The sequence below is a fragment of the Phaethon aethereus genome, assembly GCF_964289735.1.
Source record: "Phaethon aethereus genome assembly, chromosome: 20".
Taxonomy (NCBI): Eukaryota; Metazoa; Chordata; class Aves; order Phaethontiformes; family Phaethontidae; genus Phaethon; species Phaethon aethereus.
In genome coordinates this window covers 1,906,762-1,927,303 of record NC_138596.1, presented here as the reverse complement: position 1 = coordinate 1,927,303, position 20,542 = coordinate 1,906,762, and the positions used below count along the sequence as shown (strand labels likewise).

At 38.5% G+C, this 20,542-nt stretch overlaps 1 protein-coding gene across 1 annotated transcript in view; it reads right to left on the bottom strand.

Moving 5' to 3' along the window:
• PNPLA7 (patatin like domain 7, lysophospholipase) overlaps nt 1–20,542 on the bottom strand; it is a 123,498-nt gene that overhangs the window by 97,633 nt on the left and 5,323 nt on the right. Inside the window, exons 5-14 of the mRNA XM_082009091.1 lie at nt 18,946–19,034; nt 18,395–18,535; nt 16,913–17,072; nt 15,770–15,850; nt 10,570–10,698; nt 9,140–9,220; nt 8,409–8,553; nt 7,766–7,858; nt 3,555–3,655; nt 2,535–2,681 (exon numbers count right to left, since the gene is read on the bottom strand). Of these exons, the coding sequence (XP_081865217.1) occupies nt 2,535–2,681; nt 3,555–3,655; nt 7,766–7,858; nt 8,409–8,553; nt 9,140–9,220; nt 10,570–10,698; nt 15,770–15,850; nt 16,913–17,072; nt 18,395–18,535; nt 18,946–19,034 (1,167 nt within the window). The remainder of the gene's footprint in view (nt 1–2,534; nt 2,682–3,554; nt 3,656–7,765; nt 7,859–8,408; nt 8,554–9,139; nt 9,221–10,569; nt 10,699–15,769; nt 15,851–16,912; nt 17,073–18,394; nt 18,536–18,945; nt 19,035–20,542) is intronic.

Below are 20,542 nucleotides of genomic sequence, written 5' to 3'. Positions count from 1 at the left end.
GTTTTATTGAAACCAATCTGTTTCATGGGAACATATCCAATGCAAAGAACCTGACAAGCACCTGTCAAAATATTTTGGTTTGGCAATATCAACTCAACTAATTTCTATGATGTTTCTTCTATATTTATACATTTATGGTTGTACAGTATTACCTATTCTTAAAGACAAAGTTTTAACTATGAAAGTATCTCACAGTAAGGGAATACAAGCTCCCTAATGAGCCCTACTTATCAACGGCTTTTTTTTTGGCTACATTAGCTCTAACAAAACTTGTTGCAAAGATTTTCTTCACATCTAAGACTACCTAAGTACTGGAATAGATTGCACACAAAGCTGTGAAGTACTCATCATTGGAGATCTTTAAGAACAGTTTAGACAAAAACCTGCCAGAAATGACTTAGCAATATTTGATTCTGCCTTGGGCATGAAGAGAGACTTGAATGACCGCCAAGTAGTCCTTGAAATTCTACTATTCTGTGCTGTTACCACCCTGATTAAGCAACAAGACCCATCCTGTCTAGTATCTTCTCTCTTGAATGGGCAAGACCAGCAAACCCAAATGCAGCATTGCATAGTTACAAGGTTTGAGCTAAATAACTTTGCACTGACCCTCTCCAGCCTCCTCTAGCCACTAGCTTTCTAGGAAAAGAACTTGGTAGCACAACAACATCCCTTTCACAGCAAGTTTCTTTCCTTGTGTTACTATAATAGATAACAAATTAGCAGAGCATAATCACTTTATGATGCAAAGTGAAAGCATAAACCACTTCTAAACAATAAACAAAAACAGTAATTAACTGGGACAAATAATTTTTTTTGTCAAAGGAAGCAACTCAATTCCCTTATAACTCACTCAGAACATATGCCCTGCAACATTGTTTAACTCTCATAACTGCAGATAAAGCTGAACACGTGTGAAAGTTGTATGAGATTGAAAACCATTCAGGACAGAGACCCAAAGAACTCAAGTTATTTAGAACAAAAGAAGAAAAAGAAAATCTTAATTCTGAAGTCAGATACCTAAGGGGCATTTGAAATAATACTGCCTCTCTCCTATAAGTTATACCCTCCTCCCTCTCTCTTACAGTCTCTGGGAAAAAAAAATACAACTACCAAACCACCAAAAACCAAAACATCACCATCTGTCATCAAAACATCTTGATTTTATTCACACTGATTGGCTGCTCTGAAAAATGACATCTTAAAATGCCTCCAGCCAGCTGAGAAGTAAAAGAACTGAGCTTTTTTTTTTTTAAGAGCTTACAGAATTAATTTTCTTCCTTTATGTAAGTAGCATTGAACACAAATATTTTAAACACAATAAGATTTTTCTTTCATTGCCTGCAGAAGAATCAACTTTTGCTATCCTGCACTGAAAAAATTAACATTGACCTTTAAATGAGATTTCTAGCATTTGGTTACATTCCATCAGATTTTTAGTTGCTTGTGAAAAACTGAGTTGCTATAATATCAAAATTTGAAAAGTTTACCTTATTTCATTACTTTCATTAACATTATTACAATGTTAAAAACATTGCCTGTTAAATGCTGCATTTTAAGGATACTGTTCCAATTAACTTCAACTCTAGTTGAAGTAAACTCAACTGTGTTTCCTTGGAATTTTTGCTCATGATCCGATAGGTCTAAAAAGGACAACATCAATTGTATATTGGATACCAACTTTCATTACAAGCGGCGTCTGAGGCCAGTCCTATCAAGAACAAAAGTCTGAACAGAACAGATGAAAGTACCTAGTCCTACTTTACTCCATCTGTAACAAGAATTTCTTCTAAACTAGTCTGTAGCCTTTTCATGAGGATATAAGTGCCTGAAAAAACTGAAAATTAACATGACAAGACAGTTGATTCTCCAGCAGACTAACAGACAGTACTGCACCCCTTAGTCGAATCAACGACAACGTAGAGCATGTATCTCGAGCCTCACTACTGGTAGCTGAAAGATCATAACCAAGATTTTTGAAGTTGCAAGGGGAATAATTTGGAAGTCAGCAAGGAATGTTAAAATCCAAAAGTAAAATCTTTTAAGTTCTAACAAGTGTTGTTTGATGAGAGCTCTTAAAGTAGAAGAATGGGCACAGCACAATCACTCAGCTGCGAAATGCACTCAGAGCCAATGGCCAAATACAGAGATTCAGTTCCAAAAATCAAACGAGGCATTCGGATGCTATGCCAACAGGATTAATAGATTCAGCGATCACCTGAACCCTTTTACGTAACTTCTTCACACAGTGTGCGAGAGCATGAAATTACAAGGCGGCAGAAATTGCACACTTACTTCTCACATGAATAAATCTGTACACAGTGAGAAAAGATTCGCGTAGTGCATTTCAGTATGTTCTTTTCAAATGGCAGAATAATTCAGATTTATTTCAGGCCTTCTAATAACTTCAATGGACTAGGGAATAAAACATTCAGCTAGTCTACAAGTGTACTAGGGAGACAATTTTCTCTTTAGTGCCTGGCAGAATGAGATGAAAAGCAGAAACAAAGCCATTTTTTCCTGCAATAACTTACATCAAGTTTCATCAAGGTTGAAAGGTCTTTCTTTGCTGCTTCGACGATGGCATCAATATGTTTGCTGTTACAGGAATCTTGCACAGCACTATAATGGAAAACTGCGGAAGGAGTTTCTGTCACCGTCACCGTCTTCTTCAATATCGACTGCAAGGAACAGATACACAACAAGTATCCTTTCGACACTGTAATTGGCACCGACCCAGCAAAAACTTGACGTATCATCTGTGTTCTCTATCTACCACAACTGGTGGCCTAGAAAAAAAAAAGCTAGGTTTCCAAAATAGCAACAGCTTGCTAACTTCATTATCCTTGGTTTTTTCTGCAAAGCTTGACACTCAAGTCAAACAAAGTTACTCATCACAGCTTGCAAAAGGGAAGAATAAGAGACTTTTCAGAAACTGGGCAGCTGCCAGCTTGACAGAACTAAAACTTGATCAACACCATATACAAAGATGGAGAAAAAGATAAAATGTCCGTCAAGGTCACATGGAGCCACAGTTTCTCTTCAGATTTTGGTTTGCAGTTTTATAATTCAAGAGCATTTTTGTGCTCTTAACTTCCAGGTTAATACTTGTAAAAAGACGACCACAAAAACAGATTCATAAAACATGACTGAAAACCTACAGGCAATTCACAGGCTTAACCCTTTACTGCAAGTAACTCTCACAAATAAAGCATGATCTGACAAATCTGCCTTTCCAAATAATCCTTTTTATGAATCATGGGAAGGCAATAGCTAAAATCAAGAAGTTGCAGCAGATTTCCCATTACTTGCCAAAGGAATCTCCACAGTTTCAAGATTGCACTAAAAAGCCAAAACAGTCACCAAAATCTACAGAAACAACTGTGAACTAAAACACACCAATACAAGACCATCAAATATCACAACTCATACAGAAGTTGCAAGGGCAGCATTTCAATGTAAAGGAGAAAACATCTAAATTACTCAAAGAATAATGATGAGTAAGGAATTGCAATGCCAGAAACGTGCTGGAGTCTCCAAAGGAGAACACCTACCTTGCCCACAACAGGACTGCTGGCAGCGTCCTCCGAGCCAAAGTGCACTCTGGCTCTTTCATACGCCATGTCCATGTCCGACTTCGCACCGCTGGAATTATCTACAAGCAATATGAAAAATCTTTTAAGCACCTCCCTTATTACAGTTACTCAGAAACAGCAGATAGTATGCAAAGTTTAGCAACTATTTCTTTTTTCATTTCTGAAGCTGAGGATAAAATAGAAAGTGGCATCCTCATATTTTTATTTATTTCCTAGTTTCTTTGAGCCTGGAAGATCTGATGGAAACTTTAAATCTTCTCATCGGAGCTCATGTATAAAATATGTCCCAAAATTCCCACAGAGTACAATAATTATTTTGAGGTAGACAAAACAGAGTCATTTCGATCTGAAGATTACCAGGAAGAGGCAAATGTACCAAACAGATTTACTTCACTTTTTTTAGGAAATTATTCTTATTAACCTTTTCTCCACTAAACTAAAGAACATTTTTTTACCCAATATATTGCAAGAGCTTTCATAGAGAGAATATTATGAGCAACAACTTCTTAAAGGCTCTCCATAGAAAGCATTCCCCCTGCCTCAATGCATAAAATAATTTCAGATCTTTTCTATAGCTTGTCCAAACTTCTAATGCATGTAATGTACTGAGCAATACCTAAGGAATTCCCTTACAGGTCTCACTTATTTAATTCATTAATTTGAAGTCTAACAACTTCTATTCCTTACTTCCCAATTTTAATCCATCTTAATTATATTAGCTTCTTGGCTGTCTCATCCACCTTTCAGGAACTTATCTGAGAGAATCAATAATGCAAACATAACTGGGAAACAGTTCCTATTTTACCTTGAAAGGATACCCACATATCAGCCTGATGATTTACTGCCGAGTTTAAAAATCATGCAGAGATTGCAATTTCCTTCAACAAGTAAACCCATAATCATTTCTATCATATTTCTATGCCCAATATATCTCAAAAATACACTGTATTCAGAAAAGTTTACATTTTATCCCTCAAGCCTTTTTCTTTCTGTTACTACACTGTTCTTACACTTCTGCTTTTTAAATACCAACTGCTGCTCCAAAACAGAATGGGCCCTTAGGAAAAACAATTGTCTTTCCTGACTGTTGAATTTCATTACCTAATAAAAGGCTCAAATTTTTAATTCTGAATTTCTCCCCCCGCCCCAGTTTGCCCAGGATTGCTCTGATCTTTGAAAAGTTGGAGCTGCCCTATAGTTACACCCTTGTTGCATATGATCATGTGAAAATATTACCCTCCCATGAACAGCTGTCTATAAATTTAATTTTAAAATTACAACTATTTTATTTCTGAAGGAACTCAACTCCTATCTCCACCCCAGCTAGGACAAGGAGAGGATCCTACTGTCCCAAGGATTCAGATCTACCTCAGAGTACTCTTTTCCATGTTATCTACAAATATGAACAAATCTTTGCCTGCAATAAATCCTATCTGCCATTTGGGTCATAACACCATTTAATGATCAGCTTCCAAACAAGAAACCCAACAAGTTGACCCAAAGATTGTCGTCAGCAAAAGTTACAAACAATAAGATGACCCCCCCCCCAAAAAAAAAAAAAAAAAAAAAAAAGAGAGAGCTGTTTATGCTACTAACTGAATTTCATACACATTCCAGCATTAAAGACCCTTAAATTAGTTATAAACAAAAAAAGCTGGGATAGTAGAAATAGCAGCATGGAACTCCATATGGGCTGATTTGACTGTCAATTATACTGCCCCACAAATCACAGTGTCAGCGTAATTACTAAGCCCCAGTACACCAAGTGCATTTTAAATCTAAACACACACTTCTTGGGTTAAACCTAAATAACCTGATAATGGGCATGTAGACATGCAAAGCACCCTCTACATAGCTCTGCATATTAAAAAAATCAGAGAAAGCAAAAAGAGGAGGCATTCTAAGAGTGAAAGCTTATGTCTACTAGAATTCTATTCAAAGCAGAAATCTTCATCTCAGTCATAGATATAAGCTTCCCACACAGTGATTAATTAAACTGTCTTGTTGCTCAGATGGGAGTTAGAAAGGATACAGCAGAACAAGCTTTAACTAGAAGCGTTGAGTCAAAAGAACAGAAGGCAGTGGGAAACTCGAGAGTGGAATGCAATCCTGTTTGATGAACACATGCTCCCTGGTAACCCACACACTGCTGGTATGGAAATCACTGCAAAAACAATAGCACCTGACACAGTCCCTGGCAGTATTTCACTGCCTCTTTCCTTCCAAGTGCTCACTCACTGAACTACCTGCTTTTCCTAACGCAGGTGGCCCTGTGCTCCTGCATCTATGCTGTAGGGTCACAGCTTCAATTCTGAAGAAGTAAAAGCAGCTCCTCTTAACTCTTGATAAAAAAAAAAAAAATCCCCAAACCAACCAATAAAAGATAACTGCTATTTAATCTCGAAAAAATTAAGTTGGGAACACTTCCAGGAACAATGAAACCGATGAAGTTATCACATACAAAAGATCCTGTGGTTTTATTTCGTTCATCTAATTCGTCTGTCCACCAGCCCAGATACTCCACATGACTTAATTACATCTTTTTCCACATAAAGGGTTAGTATACTTAAAAAGTAGGCTAGCCTGAGTTGGCAGGATCATATTTCCTCACCTACACAACTGTTACATTTCAACTTAGCCAGCTATACAAAACACAGAAGAACAAGTTACACCCCAACCCCAGGAGCAGCTGAGGCAAAAATGTTTTCCCCAAAGTCATTTTTAACAGTTTCTGTTGATTTTAATGAGCCAAGCACATCAAAGAGATGCCGAGATAATAGCACTTGTATGACTCTAATAACAGACAGTTCTCTTTTCTCTGAATCAATAATAAACATAATCAATATTCCCATGGAGTCTGAACACACAGTAAGGTAGCGGAAGAAAATCTGAAGCAAGATCTTGGTCTTTTCATTACAGACATCAAGATACTCTCCATGCAAGCTACAGAATGACTGTAGCCTCAGTGCAGTGAACAGAAGTCATCTCCATTAACTGAGACAAACCATAATTACCCAATTAGATATGTTCCTTCTGTCAGTAAAAATTAATTTTCTCTCTCTGCTCAGCTCTGTGTACCCTGACATAACTCTTACAACACATAAAAGGAGAAAGGAAGGACAGACATATTCACTGTTAGGTATGCAGGGATCATTCCACATAAAAGCTTCTAAGAACATGCATGGACCCTGCCTTAAAAGCATTACAGGGCTGCCCAGGCAGATCTCACTGAACTACTTTATTTACCTTGGGGAAAAATGGCTATGTTCAGAGTAAGCATTTCTGAATGCACCACTGAATCAAGTCTGCTGGTATATTTTATAAAGCATAGTGCAAAACAACCTAACATATATGAAAATAAATGTTCTTATCTCCTAAACCATTTAATAGTCAATGTAAGCAACACATGTATCTTCTAATGTATCCAGGGTACCTTTATTCCACTGATTAAACTTTATATGACTTCTCTATTAACAATACCTCCATAATGACTATAGTATCTAAGCATGACCTTACAACCACCTCAGGATGGTTAGTCTGGTACTCGGCTAAAAAAAGACAGATTCTTTCCTTTTATGGTTCACCCAAGAAGTTCCACTTTCTCTACCTTGAACATAAAGCTAATGTAAACAACTGGCTCAGAGGAAGATGTCTACAGTGAAGATGACTGAAATTCACTGAAATAAATACTGCTCAGCCTCATAAATCTCTCATCAGAGCATTCAGTGAGAAATCACCTTTATCACCCACTCAAACACCATTCCTCTAAAAGCAACAAAGCCATGAAATGTGCTCTTTGGGACAATCAGCCAAGCAAGAATCGTGTGTCATCTTTTGCATGAAAGATGACAGCATATCATCATAACTCACTTTATTTCAGTTATGTCAATTAATAAAGCTCTTCATTTGCAGGTCTCTCAGTAGCCAATTACTGTACTGTTCCCCATTGCTAATAAAGACAGCAAGAGAATGCCCTCTTAGATAATAGTCCATTTGTTACTTCAGAAAATCAGTTTTTGACAAACGAGCTAGATAATCATCTTGCAGTAGTACTGCTTCCTAACATAAACAGGAGGATTATCTAGCCCAGTGCTCCAGAGAGCATGTGTCTTCCCCCACATGATTAGATACATTACGTATTTTAGACAATTTTGCCAAGCGCTACTTACTAGAAGCCTCTGCAGACCCTGCATAGGGAGGTGAAGAAAGGCTTCTTCTGAAAACATGCTCAGAGCTTTCTGTACCAGAAACCTTCAACATATCTGAAATTTAGAAACAAAAAAATTACACAAACGTGAAAAGGTACTTCCTAATAAATTTCATTGACAAGAACCTCTCGCTACTCACTTTTAAAACTTATTAAAGGCTGTGTTAAAGGTTTTGAAACACCAATGTGAAACATTGTTTAAACCTGCTCCCTACTTTTGCTTTAATTAAAAAAAAAATTTCAGGTTCAGAGGCAAAGTTCAATTCAATCTATTTTCCCAGGTTCAGTTTCAATACTGACACTTCAACCTGAAAGCCTACACATATCCAGCAATTATTCTGCTAGTACCCAGAGTGTAGAATTTTCACAGCTTCTCCTATGAAGTCAACATTAGGAGCCATTTTTCTCCCCCTCCTCCTCACCCCTCGATACCATCAACAACATGGTAATAATTTCCTATTAAAGCTAAGGACTACCCAAAGACTTCAAACCTGAAGCTGATTTAAGAGAATCTCTAACTACTCTAATCAAATAGAAATCCTCTGATGAATAGCGCAATTAAAACATCACAAAGGATGGTTACTACATGTTTGCAGAAACATTACCCATTTCCAGAGCTTCCCCAGTTTTTTCAAATTTTTCTCCACGATCTTCCTCTGACACGTTAGACACTTGTCTTTTTACTGCTTTGCTCGAACTTCCTCCAGATGTTACACTTGCCACAGAAATGAGCGGGATGGCTTGGCTCTGCTGCAAGCAGCAAGGTGAAAAGGCAAATATAAAACACCCACGCACCCATGTTAAACAGGACTGGACCCTGTATTGACCCCTGGGGTACTTCCCTCAGTTGCAGTGGTCAAAGACTATCGAGGGTGGCCTTGCAATGATAGCTGCCAACTCCCTCAGCACTCCTAGGTGCATCCCATCATGGCCCATGGACTTATGTGTGTCCGTTTTGCTTAAGTATCCCCAGACCTGATCCTCTTCCACCAAGGATACATCATCCTTCAAACTGTTACAGGCAGAAGTGACTCACCATCATTAACACATCGGGACTTGCTGAAACATATTGTTGTTTGTGCAGTGAGGCACATACATCAGTTTGAAGCGATGCGCTTCTACAAACTTTTGAAATTTAAGCTTGTTCCCCTCCTCCCAATTCCCCAAGCATCAGCATAGATTAGGTTTTATAGGCTGGTTATAGAGAAGTAAAGTACTTGCAAGTAATGTCATTATTAAATTAATATTTAACATTTGCTTTACTATCTTCTGAAAAAAAGGAAAACCTGTCTGTGACTTGGCAGCGAAGCACAGATGAAGCGTACCCCAAACTTACACAGTTGAAGAGCTCAGTAGTCAGACCAAGGTAGTTGTGCAAAGCAAGGAATGTCACTCTCTGCAGCCTTACCATGATGATCTAGGAACAAAAAATCAAGAAGCAACAGGAGTGGATTTAGTATTCTCCCACACTTGTTCTTGCAGTTACATACAGTTATGTACCACAGTACCTGAAGGCATTTTATAAAATACAGACTGTACCCTAAGCTGAAATTCCTTTTCAGCAGTAGATAAATTGAGGCAAAGATAGATTCAAGTGATTTACCAAAGACTTCATCATTTGATGGCACAAGAATCCAAAGCATTGTTGCCAAACAACAAATAATGCTTTTTGCTTTCTGTAAACATGAACAACAAACATACCTTGAAATAAATGCATTTGCTTGCATTTCCACCCCCTCCATTAAAAAAAAAATAAATTATTTACCCCATAAGGAGCCGGTGCCACTGCTCTGCAAGCACTCTAAACTAGCATAAGACATCACTACCACCTGACCTTCCTCTGCCCTGGCAGTTTATTCCCACTCTTAAGCCATCCTCTCTTAAGTATCAGCTCTTACAGAGCAAATTAAGTTGCTATAATGATCTGTTCTCCTCAACCATCAGTATTAGGAGGTTCATGTGTCACTCATAAATCATCCAGATACCAGAACAGCTTGCAAGGACAAAAAGATTTAGAAGTGATAGTAAACCAAAAGGACAGACCAAAATGACTGATAAGGTCATGTGCACCCATTTGACTATTATACCTGTGGGACAATGCAGCATTTGACAAACTCTCCAAACTGAAATCATTAATACACTGGTCCCTGCACTAGCTCCCACTTGCAGGATGTGCAAGACATATTTGCAGTGCTCACTTGAGAGCTTTCTAAGCTCCTGCAAAGCAAGGGAAGGTGAACTTAAAACTAATACAAAGCACAGCTCTTTCCTCAGATGCTGACAATAGCTTCTGAAGGGGAAACTCGCACCAGTCAATTTTGTGAATTTTGCAAAGCATCAGCCCTCAATAAACAGCTTGTGAGGATACAGCAGTCCTTTCTCAGAATTACATGGCTGTCTTTTTCGTGCTTTAAGCCGTTTTGAAACCCTGTTGGTGCATAACCACGATGCAGAGCCCATGCCAGCACATTCTACCCCACCAAGACTAAAGAGCTTACAGTGCAGGTCAGGCTATCACATAGAGAAACTGATTAAATGTATATAAATGAATTATTTCTTCCTGTATGTGATTAATGCTGAGATCATCGAGTCTAGGACTCTAAGAGTGAGAGGAATAGCAAACCTAGTCCAAATCTTGAAAAGAAGCTATATTGAACAGTTCCATATCTGCAAAAGGATTATGAGCTCAGTGAACTTCAAAAATGTAACTTTAAAATTAGAGTGATTTTTTTTCTTCCCCCAATTCTACTTAAAAACAAAGCTTACCTGTACCACTCTAACAAGAGTTTCAGGGTATTTCTGGAAGACATCTTGAAAGGCACTTGCTGGAAGTCGCAATATAGTGGACGGAACAGCTGCTCGGGCTGAGACCGTTTTATAAGGAGCAGGGTGACCCTAACAGAAAGTTTCAGAGACACAAGGTTAATGCACCAATTACCTCACCCAATTCTTCCTAATCGCTTCCTGAATTTCTACTTTGATATTGTATATGCTTGACAGGCATCATCTGACCACAAAAAGCCTTCAACTTATGCTCCATGACCTACAGGTGGTGCAATGAGGGCAGCATGGTCAGGTGAAGTCACACCAGCAATTTCACTAGCATTAAACAGAGGCAGAGGTAGAGAAATAGGAGCTACAAGAAGATGTATCAGGTTAAGAGGAAAATGCTAGTCTGTCAACTCTGTTAACTCTGTTACAGTTTTATTACAAAGGCAGGCTTCAGAAGTATTTCAACTGCCAGCTATTCAAGACTGCAGAGAAAAGAGGTTTTGTTGATTTTATTATCTGTACTGACCACCAAGTTATTTGCTGCAATAGCAGACTCACACAATCAGCAAAAGATATAATAACAAAATTGTATAGTAATTACATACATAATGGAGCAAGACAAAACCCAGGCAGACTTCTTATGTTTTAAGGTATGAATATATATGTATCTTCACATATATTCATACATATATGTGAAATATTCCAAATGACAAAACCAAACAGCTTCTCTTTACTTGAGATAGACTGGGTCTATTCCACCCTGAGTTGCTCAAAGACACAGATGGAGAATTAACAAACCAAGGAACGATAGAACTAAGTGGGGAGAATACAGAGATTTTTACACTGGAAGGTTCCCTTGAATCAAAACAGATTTTAACAAAAATCTACTGCCAAACACTTGCATAAAAACTCCAGGCAACACCCCTTCAACCCCATCAGAGATATTCTTTTCAGTATTTACTAAGTCATGAATTCATTTGCCAATACATGAAACACTGATTTATCCAATCTTTCTAAAATAAAAGGCATCCTTCTGTGGTATGGAGCAGGAGCTAAGGAAGAAACGGAGTTTCTACTTTAACACAGTCACCTTACAGCTTCTGAAGCTTTCATTCCTCCTGAGCAGCAGAAGGCAAATTTTTCCAAACACTGAACACACAGATGCTAAATTCTGATTACAAACAGGAAAACTTGCAAGTCTTCCAGAGCATCAGACAATTAAACACAATCACTGCAAAAGAATTTCTGCCTAAAGAACTCAGCAAATCCAAACAAGATACATCCTGTAAAACTATAACCACTCTGGAAAATAAAGCTACAGCTCTGTCTGCCTTGCTGGTCTGGAAGTCACGATGAAGCAGATTCTAAAATTAAATTAAATTAATTGGAACCAATTTCTTAATTACACCAACTTCAGCTGACCTTTTTATAAAATCTGGGTATGATATTAATAGCTTTGATTTTCGAGTTCCTGAGGGATTTGAAATTTTAAACATCTCTTTGACCTACAGTGCAAAGTTACCAGGCATCCTCAGTTTTCCTGAATTTCTTTTAATTAAGTAAAGAAATTATCAAATTACATTTCTGTGCCTTCTGCTGTACCAAAAATAAATACCACATTCCTCTTTTACCAGCCAGTTTAAAGCCTGGCTTCAGATGAAGAATTAGTTTAGAATTCTCCTTATACTCAAATGTAAAAGAAAATGTATATAGTCTGCTTTTAAATACATACATTGCTATAATTGCCATCAACTGTTATTTCCTAGAAATTTCTATACCAAATATATAGCGATAAGCTAAAGAAACCTATTAAATCTGTAGTTGCTGGACAAAGGATAAGCATTAAGTTTAACGGTGTTCCATAATAGTTATTCAAAAGGGCAAAATAAGCACTGTACATCACATTTCTATGGTCTAATTCTACCCAGTAAAGTGTTTGGTGGTTTTTCTGAACAGTGCTTGTTTGAGGATAGACCAATGCTGACAGAAAACCAGCCTAAGGATAATAAAGGATAATGATGCAGCAGCCTTTTTCTCCAAAGAACAGCCTATCCCTCCAGTTTTTCAGCATATAATTTTTCCTTTTCTAAATCCCTGCATGAGAGCAGCCTGCTTTTGAAAGGGCCAACTACCATGTCTAATTGGTTTGGAACATGCTAAAAGCTGTCAGAGGAAGACAAAGAAGAAACATTCCCATAATTGTCAGTTCTCTCAAATATAATGTGATCAGCCACACACGGAGAAGAACACATTTAAATTACATTATTTTACAATCACACATTGAGGTCACAAGGAACAGTTAAGTTATAATCAGTAGTGAACCAGGGGTTTTTCAACAGAGAACTTCTTGTTCTCAACGTCGGTAACTGTTTACTTCTGTCTTACTCCAAGAGCTGTGGAGTAATTAAATATTGTAGGTGACAAACGTCACAGCTAAAGTAGTAGTTGAATCCAGATGACAGCCAATGGCCAAATCCAAATGAATTTGGTTAAGAAATGTGCTACAAGAGACACAGGTGCCTTACCTTCTCCCTCTTGGAGCGGTAACTCCTTTTTGTACCCAAAAATCTGGCATATGCCACGCCATGATGACACTGCTGCAACCCGAGTTCTTTCAGCAATCAACTGCTGCTTTATAACCTCATCTATCTTGTCCACCACCATTTAAACAGACTTGAGCCCTGCAAGGCTCACCTTTATCCCAGTGTTTTTTCAGCTTCTTTTAACCCTCAGACTTTAATTTTCCCCCCCCCCCAGTCATTTGCATTTGATCAATATTCCTCCCAGACTCTTCTTTTTCATTGCAGCTATGCCACCTGCTCACAGTTTTCCAAATACCATCTCCACATGGAGGACAAAAGAAGAATAAAACCCAAAGCTCCAGCAATCAGTATCAAATGCCATCTCCATTTGTCCCGTTTAGCTCTGAATGAAAATTCACCATTCAGGAAAGAGATCTGACTGCACGCAGGGGTAGAGCGGGCACTCAGCAACAGCTTCTGGAAACACTCGTCTGGAAATCGCCAACGCTCAGTTCAGAGATTTCCTTAATATTTGAGGCAGCATGAATTCAGAGTCAGATGAACTACCACACAGAACTGCTCCAAAATACCAGGAACGGGCTAGCATCTACGTGGATTCAAAGCCTCCAATTTCTCCTTCAAGTTTTGAGAAATAAGCATGTATCTGCTCTAGGAATAAGTGAAATACAGAACAAGTCTCTTATGTCATGGCTGGTATCTTCGTATTTAGTAGATCTAAAGGGATTTTTCGATTTAAAAAATTGGAAAATTGAGTTAGAAAAGTACCTCTTGCATGACCTTTCTTTTGGATCCAACAACAAGAGGTTGCCACTTCTTGCTGCAACCTCAGTTTTCTTGCACATCTCTTAACCAAGTGGGGGACTGGCCTGACGTCATGTGTGACAAAATCAGTCAAAGGAATCACAAATTCACCTTAGACAACTCAAATCCTCTCTGAATACATTATTTCTTCATGTCAGACACATATGTTTGGTGGTACAGTAACACTTAAAGTTATGGTATCAGCAGGAAGTTCTAAGACTCGTTCACTCATTTGGAATGCCCCTGGGAAATTTCCTCTATTTTATCAATGCTACTTTCTCTCTCCTTGACCATTTTCATGCTACTCTTATACCTAAAGTCAGCAAGGAACGTAAGGAAGAGGAAAACCAGAAATAAAATAACCAGTTCACAAAGCTGGAAAACAAGGCAGAAAAGAGACGGCTGTAAAAATAAATGAGAACAAGTTACTTCAGACAAAAAGTTTGCAAACTTTTTGCTTATATACTCTTCTGCATGCTGATACCCTTTTCAACACATTTTCAATAGTTTTCATTTTCTGATTTACCAGTGGTATAACTAATGAGAAAAAAAAATGATAGAATGAGAATTGAAAAAAAAACCAAAAAAAATCCACAAAACCAAAAGGAGAACCCCAAACACACACAACACAAAATGAAAGGCAGTCACCCCTAAATAACACAAAACCACAAACCATTGTTATACAAGAAGGATTTCTTCTCGTTTATTCAAAAATAATATAGGAAAAGAACATGACTAGTATTCATGTTCCTATACAATGATTCTGCTCTTTAGAATATTAAGAAAATTTACTGGTGGAAGTAACAAGGGCAAAGGTTACTCTAAATCTGCTATTAATATGGATTTGATGGCAAGAACTAGAGTTATACAGTCCAGATTATTCATGTACCATTACTTTCTCAGAAGAAAGCATGACCAAGGTTACAATTGCCTATCACTTTTGATAGCTTTTATGGAAGTTTTATATATAAATATAAATATACAGACATATGCTTGCATCTAGAAGTGGCAAAGAACACTTACAGCGTCATTAAAACTACTTACACTTAGAATAACAGTACCTTAATGAAAGGAGACAGCCAAGCACCAGAGAAGCATGGTACAAGGTCAAATATGAACAACTTATTGATTAGATTATCTTCATGCTCCTAACTATTAAAAGCCTTCAATTTAGCACTTCAGGTGCTTGCGTGTTATCAAAGATGATGAATTCACCACCTTCAATTTAGGTATTCCTAAGTAGCACTGTGACAATTTCAGCCAAACCATCATTGTAATTCCAACTGAAACAAAATCCACACCACTAATTTGTGCAATAAATAGCGTTTAGCTCATCTTGTCGCCTGCCAAAGAGCACAACCTTCAGATGGTCACCAGCAACATTAACATATTAGGAAAAAATTAAATCCATCAACCGGTTTCACACTATAATTACAATAATAACAACTGTCAGATTTATTTTCATTAGACTGAATAAAAATAAATTCAGTAAGTAACAAATCAAACAGTGTAAAAGCCTGGACTTCTGGGCCCTAACCTGGTCCTTCTCCTGACTGCTTTCTGACCTTGAGTGAATCCATAAAAGAATAATTTTTTCAGCCATAAAAGAATAATTCAAATCCTACTGCTTCTCAGAAATAGCGTTAGAGTGTCATGCATACACATTTCATAACCAACTTACATCCCACAGAGCTAAGCTTACAGCTGTGACAGCCTGGGAGGAGGAAAAGAATTGGTCAAAGAAACGTTTTCCATTCTGATTGTTTCATAGCGATATTCAATGTCTACTTCCCCCGACAGGCTCTGCGACAAAGCAGCACTGCAGAAAACCCACACGTTCAAGAACTTACCGTGATAACATCAAGAATGCTGAGAAGGCTATGGACGCTGTCTCCTGCCAGCACCTCCTTAACCACCACTTCTGTTCCATCCTGCAGGTGTAGGAGAGAAGATTACTGCAGGCTCACAGCTGCGTATTTGGCATATATGGAGCATTTCAGAAAGCTTAACTTGCTCTCACTCTCCCAGTGCTCTGAGAAGCCCTAAAAGAAATGGTCCCCCACTATAACCTGGACACTTGTTTTCTCTCTGCTCTGATGGAAATGTGCTAATTCAAACCACCAAAGTTTTAAACCACCATTCTAAAAGTGATAAATTAAAAAGACACTAAGCTAGTTTTGTCTAGGGGGAGATATGACCTGCTCAAGCTTTGCTATGTAGCAACCGATAAAAAAAAAAAAGCTTCCTTCACTCACAGACAGAATTAGCTCCCTTTATCAAGGGATTACAGGTCAAGAAGTAGTACAAAACAAAGAACAGCAAAATGCAAAAATATACAGAAATCAGCAAATTTGGGTAATTTACAAACACAAAGCCCCTGCATTTTTAGACATCAGAAATCTGTTCAGATGTTAAAGTTAAACTCAAAGTTCAGTCAGGAAGAAGGGAAAAACAAAGTAAAATCTAAATCGCAGAAGGGATCACAAGGGCTAGCACTCAACATTTTAAGACTTGCCCGTAAAACAAGCCATCATTTCTTTTCCCCGTCTCCCCAAAAGTGAATCTGAATCTTTCACCTCACAGGCAAACCTGCTAACTACCATGCAAGAATATTATGGAGTGAAGTGTACTTGATCTCTCCTGATCTGTACACCTATTTTATATAACTACTATCTAAAAGGAGAATGTTTCCAACACTATGCAAAGCCAGTCTTCCACCCTGTCCTCCCTGGATAACTATGCAACTAGAGTATGTGAGGACATTTCAGAATGCCTGATCAACATTGTGTTTCACTCTCTCATCTAAGACATGGGGGATGACAGCTCAAAACCTTGATCTTTATAAATATCATGGCACTGAAGGGTTGGAAGTAATCCCTTCTGAATCACTACGATTCAGATGTCTAAGCTTAATCAATACTTAATGATGTATGCCAAACCATATGCTATGCCAACAGATTGATCTCAAAAACCATGGATCAGTTTATTCTTACACTTTCTTGAATGCAAACTTCCAGCTTGCCATCCTGCACAACGTAGATGCTGTTATCCAGCTGCCCAGGACGAAAGATGTATTCACCTTCATGCAATTGCACAAAAAACATGTGCTTGCACAGTTCCAGGAACAGAGGTTTCTCAAAGTGGCCAAGAACCCTGCAGGAAAGAAAATAAGATATTAGCCTTTTTTCCTTTTCGGCAAAGGGAAACCTAAAACCATCACTGTCTTTGCAAAATCCTTCCTAAATTAGCAAAGCCCCCAGGCATGAATACCAGAGGAACCCCAGAGGCAGTTCTTGCAACAGCATGGCAGAAGGCACAGAACTACTGTAAATACTGGAGATCCTTTTTGAGTAGCTCTCCAAGCAATGCCAGCAGGCTCAGAAGGAAGTATATCCAGTCTTTCTCAAGCAAACACCAGCATGGCTTTTGAAGGGAAGAAATATAAAAACCTGCAAGATTCACACACTGCATGAGAAAAGTTACCCTATGGAACTTCCCCTTTTCATACAGCTACCCTGTCCATGTAATCAGAACACATGAGAAATATCGAAAACAAAGGGAAAAAATCCTGTCATTTGCACATATTTTAAGTTTGAAATATTCCATCTCCTGCAGGTAGCACGCAGCTGGACTCCTGCAATACTGAAACTAGTCAGTTACTACCAGGCAGACAGAAAAAAGTGCCCATTCTGTGCACAACACCAGAAGGGCCCTCCATTAGCTCACATTTAACAGGATCAATCTATCAAATTTGACTGCAACATCAATGAGTCATAGGAGATCATAATTCCACAGCAGAAAATTTAGATTACTTAAATAGCAGTTTTATTACAGTATGTATGACTTTCAGGACTAAATTGTAGCGTAATTGGAAGAAAAATGAACACACACAAACAAAACCAAAATTACAGGTCTGAAGATCTCATCCTCTCTGCTGTGTCAGCAATATAAACACTTGACTGAACAGGCACAAAGACCATCCTTTCCTCTCAACCTGCTGAAGAGCTGTGGGGATTAAGTTGACTTTGATCCTGTTTGCAACCTTTTCAGCCAGAAAAATAAAAGATTCTGCAGTTTACAGAGTTGTAGATATAGTATCCAATTAACATTTACCAATTATGATGCCTTTCTGTACCAAAAAAATTGTCTGATACAGTCTAAAGGGAAGTTTAAAAATGTAGAAATCTGTTCATGTTAGAAAAGCTTTATTATCATCCCCAAATTTAGGTCACTAATCTGTGTCTTTTTTTCTTTTTTCCTTTTTTTAAACACAATCAACTATTTTCTTAATGTTTCTAGAAAATTAGAAGTCATTTATTCTCTCCTTATGCTCAGATGAGCTTTCAGTCAACTGCTTGAAAGATTCTGACCATCCAGTGATAAAATTTAAGACTTGACATGAACTGCCAAATATTTAGATCACTCAAACATCTGTCAAAAACAAAATCCAAATCTATCGTTCCATTTAACATTACCTAACGTTTTTAAGCATGTATAGGACTTCTGATGGCAAATGGGAATTCTTTACATCAAATTCAGTCAGATCTGCCTCGAGCAAAGAGGGAGGTGGTTCTTTTGGCTGTAGAGTTGGACACTCCTTCTTAATACGCAGAATCCTACAAAGAAAAAGACAAGTCAGAAAGTTCAGGAAGTCTCCTCGTTTGTCTTAAGTATGGGCTGTATCCTGACACCACAGGTTGACTGCAATACTGAACACACACCATGCCAAGTTACACACCATCAAGTAGATAAAACAGTAACATTCCGCCCTCCAACTGCTCCTTTCCTGCCTTTCTTCAGCAAAACCAGAGACAGTGCTGTGTACATAAACCACTCCATTTCAGCAAACTTCCCAGCAAAATGCAGGGCCAATGCACAGCTGACAGGTCTGCGACAAAACAGCAGCTATGGAAAAGCACTAAACTAGGGATAGGTTCCACGCCACAAACCAAAAAAAAAAAACCCAACCAAACCACAAAACCGGCCTCCATGGCATGAATTTTCCCCTTCCCAAAAGCTCAAGTACCTTTTAGCCAAAGATAAAACTTTTGCCCGCTTCCGCATCCTTTGGCGAGGCACAGCGTTTCCAACCAGAGAGTTTGGAAGAGTTGTAACCTAGGAGGAAATCATGAAAACAAAAGCATTTACTAAAAACCAAACCAAACAAACAAAAAAAATCCCGACCCACTAGTTCCAACCCTGCAAATGCTCCAACTTATCTTAGCAAGCCATTAGAATAGGAGCAGAGTGAAGCACTCATACAAGACCTTGGAGGACTGGAACACCACCTACTCCAGGATCACTTTCTTTCTAGAAAGCAGGTGGAGTATATTTTGATTTTAATAACCAACTACTACAATGGTAGTGGATGGTAGAGGGGGGGAAAAAAAAAACCCCCTTCACTATGCAGTTGTCACTCAGGAACGCTCAACACCAGGCAGAGCAGTAACATTTAAGGCTCCAGTACTCCTATGGCAGTCTGTGGTGCTGACAAACTAGGGCCTGCTTCATTTCTGAGCTGGTGACAAACAGCAACACAGACGTGCAGCGAGGTTTCTACTTGTTTTTAACGGTTACTAAGTGCCACCTCCTGGAGAAATGCAGCAACTGCAAGACCAAGAAAAAATCTCATTAGTTACTTTCAAAATATTACTAGTCCTCCACTTGTTTCTCAAGGAGTTTAAACCCAGGAAAAGGTTTCTCTCACAAAAAAAAACCACAACCTTTAACTAGTTTCTAAAAAAAAAAAAACACGTTGTTTTCCAAAGTAAAATCTGGGTATTTTATCAAAAATACATGAAATATAATCAACAGCAGTTCGTTTGTAATATTCTATGTCTTGTTCAGGAGTAAAGGCAAAAAGCAAGATCTAAAACCCCAAACCAAAAAATATCTGAAGTTATTTTACCACATGGAATGCTAAGCCTTCTTTACTTATGTGAGCTACATACAAACAACTGCGTTAAAAGAATATTAAAATTAAGAAGTTGCTGGCAACAAATACAATTTCTTTTTACTGAGGGCTTTTTTGACCAAGTTCCACATGAAGCCTGATCCGCAATGCAAAAGCAAGGTTCAGGGAGTAACCTCCTCTCTCCACAAAGAACCATACCCCAGAACTAAATATTAGAAACAGCACAGTGTCTAATTATTAAGTCCAAGTATTTGAGTTCATCTCAACAAAGTTTAGCAGCGTTTGAGGCAGAAGGCTGCAGTTCACAAGAAGAGTTCCTCCACAAGCAGTGACTAACAAAGCACGGTTACTTACCTGTACCTTAACTTATTTGACAGATGTTGTTTTTAAGCACCCTGGCAATGCAAGTGCACACCTGGACTCGAGCAGGCTATCCCACAGGGAGCAGCTGGGACACCCACGGAGGGTGTCCCAATCCTGACAAGGGGCCAGTCCCAATCCTGCCTCGCAGCTTCTCTGGGCTGGAGAGTCCACCGGACTCACACCCTGGCTCTGACTACGGACAGCGGGCAGGGAGCACTTAGGCAGTCAGAACTCAGTAGCCTTTTCCTTCACCCACCCTTTGTATCTACAGTCACAAGCAAGTAATAACCATTTGCTCCTCTGAAAAGGGGTTGGAGTAAGAGGCGGTTTTCCAGAGTCAGGCTTT